The 16465-nt window shown below is 34.5% G+C and overlaps 1 protein-coding gene across 1 annotated transcript in view; it reads right to left on the reverse strand.

Annotated features, from left to right (window-relative positions):
* Nucleotides 1–16465, reverse strand: part of LOC144971598 (vascular endothelial growth factor receptor kdr-like) — a gene marked incomplete in the record, with an annotated part of 140027 nt that overhangs the window by 11874 nt on the left and 111688 nt on the right. The window contains 5 exon segments of the mRNA XM_078912665.1: nt 2017–2087; nt 3469–3588; nt 5539–5819; nt 6271–6390; nt 7366–7470. Coding sequence (XP_078768791.1) covers nt 2017–2087; nt 3469–3588; nt 5539–5819; nt 6271–6390; nt 7366–7470 — 697 coding nt within the window.

Raw genomic sequence — 16465 nt, forward strand, 5'->3', positions numbered from 1 at the left:
TCTGTTTAGTTCAACTAAATAATTCATTGTCAATGACAGGTGCCCTTCAACTGTTAAATATTGAACACAGTTTGCCTGGTCCAGCCTAACATTCTTCTGACTTCCTTTAACAAGTGTAAAGAGAGACTGTGTGCTGAATGCCTGTCCTAAGTCCATACTGTTGAACTGAACCCACACACCTAATTAGCTAATGTTGTGTGGCCAACGACAGCCGATAGATTAAACCATACATTTCAATGAATCAATCAATCATTGTTATTATTCATCTCATCTCATTCATATATTCCATCCCATCCTTCAAGACCAGAGTAAACCTACCTAGAGTGAAGAGCTCCCACAATAAAATGCCATATGACCATCTGAAAAAATAAAAAAGCAATGTTATTCACATCTATTAAAGGTAATCATATAAAGAGGTTTTACATCTAGGGAAAACATACACACACACACATACACATATATACACATACACACACACGCACACACATTTATTTTTTAAAAAGTTTAACAGATCCTCAGTCAGAAATTCCTCTCGGAAAGAGTAACAAAGTAGTATTACCATCCTTTTTGGGTAAAGTAAGCTATGACTAATACATAGACCTGTAAATGAGCTCTATAAAAATTGACTGAAACTCTTCGACAAACTGAAGATTCAATTATTTTTAAAAAAATAAGGGCATCATTGGAGAGGAGAGTGATAAATACAATACATTAAAATAGTGGGTGTTATTTCTTACTGGAAGTATGACTGCCATAATTTGATGTAGAAGGAATGCTAAATAAGCATGTCATTCATATAGGTAAAGATGACTTCATCAATATCATATTCCTGCCTCTGGAATTTTTTTGACATAGTCAGAAAAATAATCACCATTATCATCTTTAACTTCTAGCCATGACCTATTGAATTTATTCCTCACATCTTTATCGATGCTCGACAAGTCTGAATTGCAATCCACGAACAGCTAAGCCATTGTGAGAACATTAGAATAATGTAGCAATGAGCAAACTTGATTTTCAATCAGTAAATGACAGAGAAAAAAAAACAAATAAATATGACTTCTGGCCAATACACTGAATTATTAAGTAGAAGTGAATTATCAAGAAGAAACTTCGGCAGGCGTAGCGGAAAAATTCAAAGAATCGACATGAAGGTAAATCACCACAAAACAGCAAGCTCGCTTGGGCTTGAGCAAAACAATGCCAGAAAACGTCCTGATTTGCACGGGAATTAATTAAGCTACTTACCATTGTTCCTTATAATCAGGTACTCAATCAGTGAAGAAACGGTCAACCAGTTTGTTTACAACGTGAGGCAATCGAAATGTGCTTGTAGCAATCTATCCTCACTTTCGATTTGAAGGTGTCTACATAACATTCGCAATTTACTTTATCATACTTTTGAGACTCGCCAGGTAAATGTGGTCAATTTTGGCTAAGATGAAACAGTGAAATTTATCGCTCGGTGGCTCAGTTAAAATTGGCTACAGTTGGGATCACGACGGGTTTGGAAAGTGAAAAAATAATTTAATGAAGGATGTGTGAAAATACCCAGGGATGTGTTCAGACACGCTTTTTATAAAAAGCGTCGCTTAGTATTGGCAATATATACATCGTTAATATGAACGGTCCCCATGAGCTATGCGTAGCGCTGTGGAACACTCCTAATTACTTTACGGTCATTCGACTACGATTTGTGAATTCTTTCTTTTTTTATTTCTTTCTCTCTTTCTTTCCTTTTTTTTAAAAAAATATTTGAAATTGACAAATTGACTGATTTCAGTTAATTGACTGAGAATTTACAGGTCTAAATACAACATATTACAAATCACTTTCTACATCCTCTCATTACAGGGTACCTACATCTCTAATAGTGTTTAATAAGAAAACCCACTCAAAAAAACAGTCATAAACGGAAAGATCCCTTGCTGCAATGAAACAAAGTGTTGGTTACATAGGTGAGTAATTTCACTGATGATATTCTCTACTGGGTAGTATAAATAAATAAAAACTTACACATCACTTTTGGTTGTGTAGATTCTGTGAGTAAAAGCCTCCAAGGCCATCCATTTGACAGGAACTTTTCCCTGAAAACCAAAAGAGAAAACAATTATTTCTTTTCCAAAGTTCTTGCTGGCTGGTGGGTTTCATTTCCAGGACAAGCTGGGAGATGTCCCAAAAGTTACTTGGGGGCCATCTTTTATCTTTTCTATAAAAAAAACATTGTTTTTTTTTTCCTAATAAAAAGTTTAACATGAAACGCTGACATTGTGTGCAAAATGAAACTTGGCTTGGAATGAATTATATTTTGTTTAACTGAGAGAAGAAAGACAATGAGTTGTGATAAATTAAGGAGACTACGTATAATGGATGTCCGAATTTCAATGTTACTCCAGCAAAATGCGTTTTGACAAAAACTGGAAAACAAACAAACTCAAAAACTTTGATATGAGGTGAAGAAACTCTGAATAAAAGTGACTGAAAGAAATTATGATTGAGCATCAAATCTTTTTCATGATATTTAATATCACATTCCATGCTCCAAATGTCCCCCCCCTGGATTACAGTATAATGTCACTCAGCACTAGAAATAATCAACCAACGCTGCAAATTGTGGGATTTCTAACATAGTTCTGACCAAAATTGCCATCATTTATACTAGGCACCTTTGAATTGTTCTATCTAAAAACATACCAGGTCTGTAGCCAGAATGGAGTTGTCTCCCTTGGCTTTGTTCAATTATTTTTATCTATCTACAATGCAAAATGCAATTTTTTCTTGCGTCCAACAAATTCCTACAGTACACTGTTTACAGCACAGTAACACTTTTAATGCCGTTGTTTGTATAATCTATTTAAATAGCACTGAACAATAATATTTCCTTTATTCATCCCATAGGGGAAAATTGTCTCTAGGGTCTATTCCAAAGGAAGACTGGAATAACCCAGGCATCAGCTGCAGTGCAGTGCCGCAAATTGAGCTAGGGCGAGGTGACTTGCTCAAGGCCATACAGTGCAGCAGCGGGTGATCGAACTTGGTAGTGAAACAATAAATAATCTTCATACTTCTGATTTCAGAGATAAACTATGACTTGCTTCCTTTCAAATTTGGTACCATTTTAAGCACAAATAGAGAGAATATTAAAATTTGTGAAGGCAACATAAAAAAATTGGGACAGTTGGTACAAGTTTGATAATCTGACGCAAATTGTGGATATTTTTTTATCATTCTTGTAATGGAGATGAGTTCTGTGCTGATTTGAGAGACTTTCCATTATGATAATGAAACCAGAATAATCTGGATAGTTTAACTCATAAATAAGAGCACTTAGATTCGAAATGTTTACAAGTTTTATACACTTTTTCAAATGCTTAAGATTAAAAAGGCTTGAAGGTTACCGATTATCTACAGAATTCATAACAGGAATTTGGACCTCCCAAAATGGCACAATCCTGTTGACAAACTGACCTGTCCCTTCTTTTGATACTCGTCATGGTAAAGCTCCTTGGCCAGCCCAAAGTCACAAATCTTCACCACGTTATCAGCTGCCAACAGAACATTACGAGCTGCAAGATCTCGATGGATGTACTGGAAAAAGAGGAGAGAAATTTTATCTTTTGAAACTTTAAAAAAATTTATGATGGCATAGTTTAAATGATTATTTTAATACAACATTTGCATATGAAACAAAAAAATAGAATAATGATGATGATGACGACGTCGACGATGGTAATAATAATAATAATAATAATAATAATAATAATAATAATAATAATAATAATAATAATAATACTAATAACACTAATAATAATACTAATAATAATAATAATACCAATAATAATAATAATAATAATAATAATAATAATAATAGTAATAATAATAATAATAATAATAATAATAATAATAATAATAATAATAATAATACCAATAATAATAATAATAATAATAATAATAATAATAATAATAATAATAATAATAATAATAATAATAATAATAATAATAATAATAATAATAATACAATAATAATAATAATAATAATAATAATAATAATAATAATAATAATAATAATAATAATAATAAATAATAATAATAATAATAATAATAATAATAATAATAATATAATAATAATAATAATAATAATAATAATAATAATAATAATAATAATAAATAATAATAATAATAATAATAAATAATAATAATAATAATAATAATAATAATAATAATAATAATAATAATAATAATAATAATAATAATAATAATAATAATAATAATAATAATAATAATAATAATAATAATAATAATAATAAATAATAATAATAAATAATAATAATAATAAATAATAATAATAATAATAATAATAATAATAATAATAATAATAATAATAATAATAATATAATACAATAATATAATAATTAATAATACCATAATATATAATAATAATTTTTTTTTTTTTTGTTTGTTGCTTTAGGTCTCTTCCAACACAATTGAGGTTATATGAGAGACCGCTGAAACAAAAAAACAAGCAATCTAACAAAAATAGTACAAATTTCAATCAAAATCATAACCCAAAGATATCATAAGCTAAATTATAAATAACCAAGAACAAACAGGCAGAGGATTTACAGGAAAAAAAATATCCCCTGTCAAAAATACAATCACAAACCAAAGAAGCAGGATAGGCTAGTAAAGAGAAGAAGAAACGACATCACTATCGGATCGTACACCCATGCGAACATCATAGGTATACGATTCAAGGGTGATGCTCCCATCCAACCACCCGCTATAATAATAATAATAATAATAATAATAATAATAATAATAATAATAATAATAATAATAATAATATAATAATAATACCAATAATAATAATAATAATAATAATAATAATAATAATAATAATAATAATAATAATAATAATAATAATAATAATAATAATACCAATAATAATAATAATAATAATAATAATAATAATAATAATAATAACAAAGCTTTTATTCTCCTTGACACAATTTCTGACAGAAACAACGCTTTTAACTGCCAGGTACTCATTTATATACCTGAGTACAATGATAGATTGTGAGTAAAGAGCCTTTTCCAAGGACTCAACTATGTGCCTAGCAAGGCTCAAACCCAGGACCTTCCGATCCAAAAGCAAGTGTCATACCACTAGAGCACAAAGCCGTGCAAATACACACACACATACATGGACATATAGTACAATGCATATTAACACATATAACAAAAAGCCTCCAAGAAAGATTGTAGGCAGATGTTAAAGGTGATTAATTGGAAGCTGATTGAATTTATAATTGCTTGCCACACTTGTACACAACACTAATACTTTTGCTGGATCTAAAAGACCCATCTACCCAATCACTGCCAGATGAACTGTAGGATTAGAGAGAAAAAAAATATCCCAAATGTACCCTGTACAAATTGATGTCTATTGACTTGTGAGGCAGGTGCTCTATCAACTGAGCTATGGCTCCCCGATTGAATAGAGAAGTGAAATGAAATCACTTGGATTCATCTACTTACAGTTTTTGAAGAGAGGTATTCCATCCCCCTGGCCACTTGAAAAGCCCAGCAATAGAGGTTCTTGGTACTCAGGGAGGGCTTCAGCCACTCAGCACTGTCCTGGGGGCTTTCAGCTTTGTTGACATAATATGGCTCCTTGCCCTTCACATCATTTTCTGTCTGATAATTCGGGGGCTGGACAGAGTCATCATCCATTGTGTCTTTGAATTGTGCCTTGTTTTTGGTGAGATAATTTTGAAGGTTTCCATAGTGACAGTATTCTACTATCACATTCAGTTCACCTATGAAATAAATATAATGAAGATTAGTTGAATATTAATGACTATGCTCAAAAGTATGGTGTTGCAATTTGTTAAAAATGTGAATTAAGTAAAGTATGAGAAATTTATGCATTTACCACACGCTACCTTTTCATAGCGTTTTGAGATTTTAACAAATGGTGCAAGTGAAATTCTCGTATTATTTATTTATTTATTTATCGAAGGTTAACAGCATACTTCACATGGCAAAAGGCAAACAGCAATTAAAACAGAAATTTTAAAGTCATGCTGTTTTAACTATTTTTGTTGTTGGCTTGTGAAGAGTTTTCAGTCCCAAAATGGTCAAGGTTAAACATTTTGATGTTTTATAAAAATATATATACAATGTTTTTAACAAAAAAAAATGGAATATATTTTATTATTCCTTTTCTTCACGATTGAAGAATTAAATGCTGTTTCTTGCAAGACATACCAAATCGAATATCTTTGGTAACAGCTCCCAACAGATTAACGATATTCAAATGTTGGCCCACGTGAATCAAAATCTTCAATTCTGACAATAGTGCCATCATTTGGTCCTTGTCAGTGCAATCTGGAATGACAAAAACGATTTGATTTAGAAAAGGTCAAGTAATTGTGACAATTCCATTGCAGGGCTGACAAGCCATTATGCCAGCAACACAAGATTAATAATTTAAACTAGTAAATCAGGATTATTATTTTTTCTTTTTACAAACACACCAAAACGAAATTAAAACCCCAAACCTTCAAGTCACATCAATTCATATGAATTTTAATATATAAATAATTCCTTAATCAATGATGATTCATAAAGTAAAGAGAAATTTATGATTCAAATGTTTGTTATGTAATCCAATAGAGACATACCATTCATGTCCTTTATAGACTTTCACATTCCTCTACTGGATAAAATATACACCCCCTCCTCCTCCTCCCCCCCCTTACCCCCGTATGTTTTTTTCTTCAGAATTTGCATCCCCCCCCCCCCCCCCCCCCCCCCCTATTAAATTTCAGCTCAGGAAATGTTTTCAGCTGATAATTCACCAAAAAGGGAAAACAAAATAAAACAAAACAAAACAAAAACAGTACATTTGATTGAAATTAAATTAGAAAATACCCAAAATGCGAATTCCACCCCCCTCCTTTCTATGGATTGGTCAAATTCTATTGAAGGTTGGCCAAAGTGCGTATCTCCACCATCCCTTCTATTTGATACACTAGAGAAGTCATATTACTTGCGTAAACACCACGAAATTATCAAAGAATAAGATTTTTTTTAAAACAAGAAGACACTTTAAAAAAGACAAGATAATCCCAGAAAAAAGGGAGTAAATCATTTTTGTTAAAATCTTATTATTATCATTATTATTATTATTATTATCATTATCATTATTATTTCATTTATTATTCACTTATCTTTTTTTATTTATTTATATATGCTTTAAAATGTTGCAAATTGAAAACTATGGAATAAACAAATGCTAAACTGTAACAATTCTTCAATTTCATAAATTAGGCCATTGATTAATCTGTAATAATTGCTCACCTTTGACCATCTTGACTGCTACGACTGTGACATCCTCCCCTTCCTTGATGCCGATTGCTTCTGCTTTCATTACTCTACCAAAAGCTCCTTGACCCAGGACCATACCTAAAAGAAATAAAAAACAAAACATAAATAAGTGCTCTTTCTATCTTCATTTCAATGGATAGTATGCATGAGACCCAAGGGCTCTCAATTCTGCTTGCCGAAACAATCGTAAAGAACAGACAAACAGTATAACATCTTGTTTAGTTTTAAGTCTTTTAGAAAGAATTTGGTGAGAACTGATCACGTCTTAGACTGTCTTAAAAAAATATCAAACAGTTAAGTGATGCCAACTATAGTCCGTTCCACAACCCGTGCCGCATGAGTTGATGTTGATATCTTCACAACCTTCTGATGGATTTTAATGAGAATTGGCTTGTTAGTGACATTAAGCAGACTGTTTTTCATTGGTTACAGTACCATACTTTAAAGTGATACTAGACTGCTAGAGGGTAAGGACTGTGTTCATTGGTTACAGTACCATACTTTAAAGTGATACTAGACTGCTAGAGGGTAAGGACTGTGTTCATTGGTTACAGTACCATACTTTAAAGTGATACTAGACTGCTAGAGGGTAAGGACTGTGTTCATTGGTTACAGTACCATACTTTAAAGTGATACTAGACTGCTAGAGGGTAAGGACTGTGTTCATTGGTTACAGTACCATACTTTAAAGTGATACTAGACTGCTAGAGGGTAAGGACTGTGTTCATTGGTTACAGTACCATACTTTAAAGTGATACTAGACTGCTAGAGGGTAAGGACTGTGTTCATTGGTTACAGTACCATACTTTAAAGTGATACTAGACTGCTAGAGGGTAAGGACTGTGTTCATTGGTTACAGTACCATACTTTAAAGTGATACTAGACTGCTAGAGGGTAAGGACTGTGTTCATTGGTTACAGTACCATACTTTAAAGTGATACTAGACTGCTAGAGGGTAAGGACTGTGTTCATTGGTTACAGTACCATACTTTAAAGTGATACTAGACTGCTAGAGGGTAAGGACTGTGTTCATTGGTTACAGTACCATACTTTAAAGTGATACTAGACTGCTAGAGGGTAAGGACTGTGTTCATTGGTTACAGTACCATACTTTAAAGTGATACTAGACTGCTAGAGGGTAAGGACTGTGTTCATTGGTTACAGTACCATACTTTAAAGTGATACTAGACTGCTAGAGGGTAAGGACTGTGTTCATTGGTTACAGTACCATACTTTAAAGTGATACTAGACTGCTAGAGGGTAAGGACTGTGTTCATTGGTTACAGTACCATACTTTAAAGTGATACTAGACTGCTAGAGGGTAAGGACTGTGTTCATTGGTTACAGTACCATACTTTAAAGTGATACTAGACTGCTAGAGGGTAAGGACTGTGTTCATTGGTTACAGTACCATACTTTAAAGTGATACTAGACTGCTAGAGGGTAAGGACTGTGTTCATTGGTTACAGTACCATACTTTAAAGTGATACTAGACTGCTAGAGGGTAAGGACTGTGTTCATTGGTTACAGTACCATACTTTAAAGTGATACTAGACTGCTAGAGGGTAAGGACTGTGTTCATTGGTTACAGTACCATACTTTAAAGTGATACTAGACTGCTAGAGGGTAAGGACTGTGTTCATTGGTTACAGTACCATACTTTAAAGTGATACTAGACTGCTAGAGGGTAAGGACTGTGTTCATTGGTTACAGTACCATACTTTAAAGTGATACTAGACTGCTAGAGGGTAAGGACTGTGTTCATTGGTTACAGTACCATACTTTAAAGTGATACTAGACTGCTAGAGGGTAAGGACTGTGTTCATTGGTTACAGTACCATACTTTAAAGTGATACTAGACTGCTAGAGGGTAAGGACTGTGTTCATTGGTTACAGTAACATACTTTAAAGTGATACTAGACTGCTAGAGGGTAAGGACTGTGTTCATTGGTTACAGTACCATACTTTAAAGTGATACTAGACTGCTAGAGGGTAAGGACTGTGTTCATTGGTTACAGTACCATACTTTAAAGTGATACTAGACTGCTAGAGAGACGTATTGTACATACCAACTTAGAACTACGAGGGAATGGTTTTTCACTCTAAATGAATACGTAAGTAGACTGTTCATTGTTACAGACATCTTAAATGAACTACTGCTAAGGAAGGACGGTTCATGTCACCTACTTAAGTCAGCTAAGGTAGACTGTTCATTGGTTCAACAACTTAATGATATAACCTAGGTAAGCGGTCATTGGTAGTACCATACTTTAAAGTGATACAATGCAAGGTAAGCTGTGTCATGTACTACCATCTTAAAGTGATCTGAGCTGGTAAGGACGTTTCTGTACGACCATAAAGGACTATGTAGAGTAGGATGTTCTGTACAGTACCATACTTAAATGAACTTAAGGGAGGACGTCATTGTTACATACCATACTTTAAGTGACTAACCTAGAGTAAGGAGTGTTCTTGTACAGACATATTAAATAAATCAAGTAAGCTGTGTTATGGTACAGTACATATATGATACTACTCTAAGTAAGCTTGTTCTGTTAAGTACCATACTTAAATAGATGTAGAGTAAGACTGTGTTCTTGGTAACCATACTAGTATACACTGCAGAGTAAGGACGTGTTCATGTACAGACAACTAAGATACAACGCAGGGTAAGCGTGTCATGTCAGACCATACTTAAAGTCTGATGCTAGTAAGACTTAGTTACATACCAACTTAAGTGACTAGATCAAGACTGTGTATGTTACATACATACTTAATGATACTAGACGTAAGTAGGAGTTTATTGTTACAGACCATCTTAAGTGATACTAGACTGCTAGAGGTAAGCTGTGTTCATTGGTTACATACCTACTTAAGTGATACAACTGCTAAGGGTAGACTGGTCTTGTACATACCATACTTAAATGATTAACTGCAAGGTAAGACTGTTTCATTGTTACAGTACCATACTTAAAGGATAAATGAAGGGAAGACTGTGTCATTGTTACAGTACATACTTAAGTGATCTGACTGTAAGGTAGGACTGTGTCATTGGTTACAGTACCATACTTTAAATAACTAGACGCTAGAGGTAAGGACGTGTTCATTGTTACAGTACCATACTTAAAGTGATACTAACTGTAGAGTAAGACTTGTTCATTGTTACAGTACCATATAAGATACTAACTGCTGAGGGTAAGGACTGTGTCTTGTTACAGTACATACTTTAATGATCTAGACGCTAGGTAAGCTGTGTCATTGTTACATACCATACTTAAGTGATACACTGCTAAGGTAAGACTGGTTCATTGTTACGTACCACTTTAAGGATACTAACGCTAAGTAAGGACTGTGTTCATTGGTTACAGTACCATATTTAAGTTACTAGACTGCTAAGGAACTGTTTCATGTTCAGACAACTTAAGTATACTAACTGCTAGAGGAGGACTGTGTTCTGTTACAGTACCTACTTTAAAGTGAACTAACTGCTAGAGTAAGGACGTTTCATTGTTACAGTACCAACTTTAAAGTGTACTAACTGCTAAGGGTAAGGACTGTGTTCATTGGTTACAGTACCATACTTAAAGTGAACTAGCTGCTAAGGTAAGACTGTGTTCATTGTACAGTACCATACTTTAAGTGATACTAGACTGCTAAGGTAAGGACTGTGTTCATTGTTACATACATACTTTAAAGTGATACTAGACTGCTAGAGGTAAGGACTGTGTTCATTGTTACAGTACCATACTTAAAGTGATACTAGACTGCTAGAGGTAAGACTGTGTTCATTGTTACAGTACCATACTTTAAAGTATACTAGCTGCTAGAGGTAAGACTGTGTCATTGTTACAGTACCATACTTAAAGTGATACAGCTGCTAAGGGTAAGGACTGTGTTCATTGTACAGTACCATACTTAAAGTGATACTAACTGCTAGAGGTAAGGACTGTGTTCATTGGTTACAGTACCATACTTTAAGTGATACTAGACTGCTAGAGTAAGACTGTGTTCATTGTTACAGTACCATACTTTAAAGTGATACTAGACTGTAAGGTAAGGACTGTGTTCATTGTTACAGTACCATACTTTAAAGTGATACTAGACTCTAGAGGTAAGACTGTGTTCATGGTTACAGTACCATACTTAAGTGATACTAGCTGCTAAGGGTAAGACTGTGTTCATTGTTCAGTACCATACTTTAAATGATACTAACTGCTAGAGGTAAGACTGTGTTCATTGGTTACAGTACCATACTTTAAAGTGATACTAACTGCTAGAGGGTAAGACTGTGTTCATTGGTTACAGTACCATACTTTAAAGTGATACTAGCTGCTAGAGGGTAAGGACTGTGTTCATTGGTTACATACCATACTTTAAAGTGATACTAACGCTAGAGGGTAAGACTGGTCATGGTTACAGTACCATACTTAAGTGTACTAACTGCTAAGACTGTGTTCATTGTTACAGTACCATATTTAATGATACTAGCTGCTAGGTAAGGACTGTGTTCATTGGTTACAGTACCATACTTAAAGTGATACTAGACTGCTAGAGGTAAGGACTGGTTCATTGTTACAGTACCATACTTTAAAGGATACTAACTGCTAGAGGTAAGGCTGGTTCATTGTTACAGTACCATACTTAAAGTGATACTAGACTGCAAGGTAGACTGTTCATTGTTACGTACCATACTTTAAAGTGATACTAGACTGCTAGAGGTAAGGACTGTGTTCATTGTTACAGTACCATACTTTAAAGTGATACTAGACTGCTAAGGTAAGGACTGTGTTCTTGTTACAGTACCATACTTTAAAGTGATACTAGACTGCTAAGGGTAAGACTGTGTTCATTGGTTACAGTACCATACTTAAAGTGATACTAACTGCTAAGGTAAGACTGTGTTCATTGGTTACAGTACCATACTTTAAAGTGATACTAGACTGCTAGAGGGTAAGGACTGTGTTCATTGGTTACAGTACCAACTTTAAAGTGATACTAACTGCAAGTAGGACTGTGTCATGGTACAGTACCATACTTTAAGTGATACACTGAGGGTAGACTGTTTCATGGTTACAGTACCTACTTAAAGTGAATAACTCTAGAGTAAGGTTGTTAGTACATACTTAAAGTACTAGCGCAGGGAAGGACTGTGTTCATTGTTACAGTACCATACTTAAAGTGATACAACTGCTAGAGAGACTGTGTTCATGTTACAGTACCAACTTTAAATATATAGACTTTAATGACATGCTAGGTAAGACTGTTCATTGTTACGTACATTTTAAAGTGATATAGACTGCTAAGGTAGACTTTCATGTAGTACCTATAAGTGTCATTGTAAGTAAGCTTTATGTACAGTCAATAAAGTGTACTACGCTAAGGGGAACGTGTTCATGGTTAAACCATACTTTAAGTGATACTAACTGCTAGAGGTAGGACTGTGTTCATTGTTACAGTACCATACTTTAAAGTGATACTAGCTGTAGAGGTAAGGACTGTGTTCATTGTTACGTACATACTTAAAGTGATAAGTGCTAGGTAAGGACTGTTCATTGGTTACAGTACATACTTTAAGTGATACTAACTGCTAAGGTAAGGACTGGTTCATTGGTTACAGTACCATACTTTAAAGTGACTACTGCAGGGTAAGACGGTTCATTGTTACAGTACCATACTTAAAGTGATACTAGACGTAGAGGTAAGGACTGTGTTCATTGGTTACAGTACCATACTTAAGTGATACAGACTGCTAGAGGGTAAGGACTGTTCTTGTTACAGTACCATACTTAAAGTGATACTACTGCTAGAGGTAAGGACTGGTTCATTGGTTACAGTACCATACTTTAAAGTGATACTAGACTGCTAGAGGGTAAGGACTGTGTCTGGTTACAGTCCTACTTTAAGTAAACTGTAGGTAAGACTGTGTATGTACAGTCAACTTTAAGTGTACTGTCTAGAGTAAGACTGTTCATTGTTACAGACATATTAAGTAATAACTTAAGGTAAGCTGTGTAGGTAAGGACTACTTTAAAGTAACATACTTAAGGTAAGACTGTATGGTAAGACCATCTTTAAGTATACTAGACGCTAGAGGGTAAGGACTGTGTTATTGGTTACAGTACCATACTTTAAAGTAACTAGACTGCTAGAGGTAAGGACTGTGTTCATTGGTTACAGTACCATCTTTAAAGTGATACTAGACTGCTAGAGGGTAAGACTGTGTCATTGTTACAGTACCATCTTTAAAGTGATACTGCTGCTAAGTAAGATGTCATTGTAAGATTAAGTACGCTGTAAGTAGATTTATGTAGACTAAGTACTAGCTGTAAGTAGATTTTATGTACAGTACTTAAGTAACTAATGAGATGTTAGTAATTCATATTAAAGCGCTGAGGTAAGCTGTTAAGTTTACAGACATCTTTAAGTTTATGCTAAGGTAAGTGTTATTGGTTACAGTACCATACTTTAAAGTGATAGACTGCTAAGGGTAAGGTGTTTCATTGGTTATACCACTTTAAAGTGATACAGACTGCTAGGGTAAGGACTGGTTCATGGTTACAGTACCTACTTTAAATGATATAGCTAGGTAAGGTTGTTCATGGGTTACATACCAACTTTAAAGTATAGCTTAGAGGTAAGGACTGTTATGGTTACAGTACAATTTAAAGGTAGGTAAGGGTAGGTTTTGTTAACTTTAAAGTGACACTAGGGGTAAGTGGTTTGGTTATACCATTTTAATACATTAGATAGGGTAGGGATGTTTTGTTACTTCTTTAAAGTATATACTTGAGAGGGTAAGGTTATGGTATGTTATTGTAAATTAATTAAGATCTGTGTAAGGTTACGTGCTTATGTTTACATACATTTTAAAGTATTAAGGCTGTTTATGGTAGATGTTTATTAAGTTACAACTTTAAATGTTATACTAACTTAAGTTAAGGAGTGTTCATTGGTTAAGTACACTTTATAATAGACATTGCTGTAACTGGTTCATTTAGTACCATACTTTAAAGTAACTAGCTGCTAGAGGTAAGGTGTTTATTGTTAGCTATTTAAGATACTAGACTGCAAGGGTAAGGACTTGTTCATTGGTTACATACCATACTTTAAAGTGATAAGACTGCTAGAGGGTAAGGAGTGTTAGTTGTTCAGTTCCTACTTTAAAGTATAGGTGCTAGGGTAAGGACTGTGTTCTTGGTTACAGTACCATACTTTAAAGTGATACTGCTAGGGTAAGAGGACTGTGTTCATTGGTTACAGTACCATACTTTAAAGTGATACTAGACTGCTAGAGGGTAAGGACTGTGTTCATTGGTTACAGTACCATACTTTAAAGTGATACTAGACTGCTAGAGGGTAAGGACTGTGTTCATTGGTTACAGTACCATACTTTAAAGTGATACTAGACTGCTAGAGGGTAAGGACTGTGTTCATTGGTTACAGTACCATACTTTAAAGTGATACTAGACTGCTAGAGGGTAAGGACTGTGTTCATTGGTTACAGTACCATACTTTAAAGTGATACTAGACTGCTAGAGGGTAAGGACTGTGTTCATTGGTTACAGTACCATACTTTAAAGTGATACTAGACTGCTAGAGGGTAAGGACTGTGTTCATTGGTTACAGTACCATACTTTAAAGTGATACTAGGCTGCTAGAGGGTAAGGACTGTGTTCATTGGTTACAGTACCATACTTTAAAGTGATACTAGACTGCTAGAGGGTAAGGACTGTGTTCATTGGTTACAGTACCATACTTTAAAGTGATACTAGACTGCTAGAGGGTAAGGACTGTGTTCATTGGTTACAGTACCATACTTTAAAGTGATACTAGACTGCTAGAGGGTAAGGACTGTGTTCATTGGTTACAGTACCATACTTTAAAGTGATACTAGGCTGCTAGAGGGTAAGGACTGTGTTCATTGGTTACAGTACCATACTTTAAAGTGATACTAGACTGCTAGAGGGTAAGGACTGTGTTCATTGGTTACAGTACCATACTTTAAAGTGATACTAGACTGCTAGAGGGTAAGGACTGTGTTCATTGGTTACAGTACCATACTTTAAAGTGATACTAGGCTGCTAGAGGGTAAGGACTGTGTTCATTGGTTACAGTACCATACTTTAAAGTGATACTAGACTGCTAGAGGGTAAGGACTGTGTTCATTGGTTACAGTACCATACTTTAAAGTGATACTAGGCTGCTAGAGGGTAAGGACTGTGTTCATTGGTTACAGTACCATACTTTAAAGTGATACTAGGCTGCTAGAGGTAAGGACTGTGTTCATTGGTTACAGTACCATACTTTAAAGTGATACTAGACTGCTAGAGGGTAAGGACTGTGTTCATTGGTTACAGTACCATACTTTAAAGTGATACTAGGCTGCTAGAGGGTAAGGACTGTGTTCATTGGTTACAGTACCATACTTTAAAGTGATACTAGACTGCTAGAGGGTAAGGACTGTGTTCATTGGTTACAGTACCATACTTTAAAGTGATACTAGACTGCTAGAGGGTAAGGACTGTGTTCATTGGTTACAGTACCATACTTTAAAGTGATACTAGACTGCTAGAGGGTAAGGACTGTGTTCATTGGTTACAGTACCATACTTTAAAGTGATACTAGACTGCTAGAGGGTAAGGACTGTGTTCATTGGTTACAGTACCATACTTTAAAGTGATACTAGACTGCTAGAGGGTAAGGACTGTGTTCATTGGTTACAGTACCATACTTTAAAGTGATACTAGACTGCTAGAGGGTAAGGACTGTGTTCATTGGTTACAGTACCATACTTTAAAGTGATACTAGACTGCTAGAGGGTAAGGACTGTGTTCATTGGTTACAGTACCATACTTTAAAGTGATACTAGACTGCTAGAGGGTAAGGACTGTGTTCATTGGTTACAGTACCATACTTTAAAGTGATACTAGGCTGCTAGAGGGTAAGGACTGTGTTCATTGGTTACAGTACCATACTTTAAAGTGATACTAGACTGCTAGAGGGTAAGGACTGTGTTCATTGGTTACAGTACCATACTTTAAAGTGATACTAGACTGCTAGAGGGTAAGGACTG

This window comes from Berghia stephanieae, chromosome 4 (assembly GCF_034508935.2).
Source record: "Berghia stephanieae isolate SIO BIC M18660-M18661 chromosome 4, UCSD_Bste_1.3, whole genome shotgun sequence".
Taxonomy (NCBI): Eukaryota; Metazoa; Mollusca; class Gastropoda; order Nudibranchia; family Aeolidiidae; genus Berghia; species Berghia stephanieae.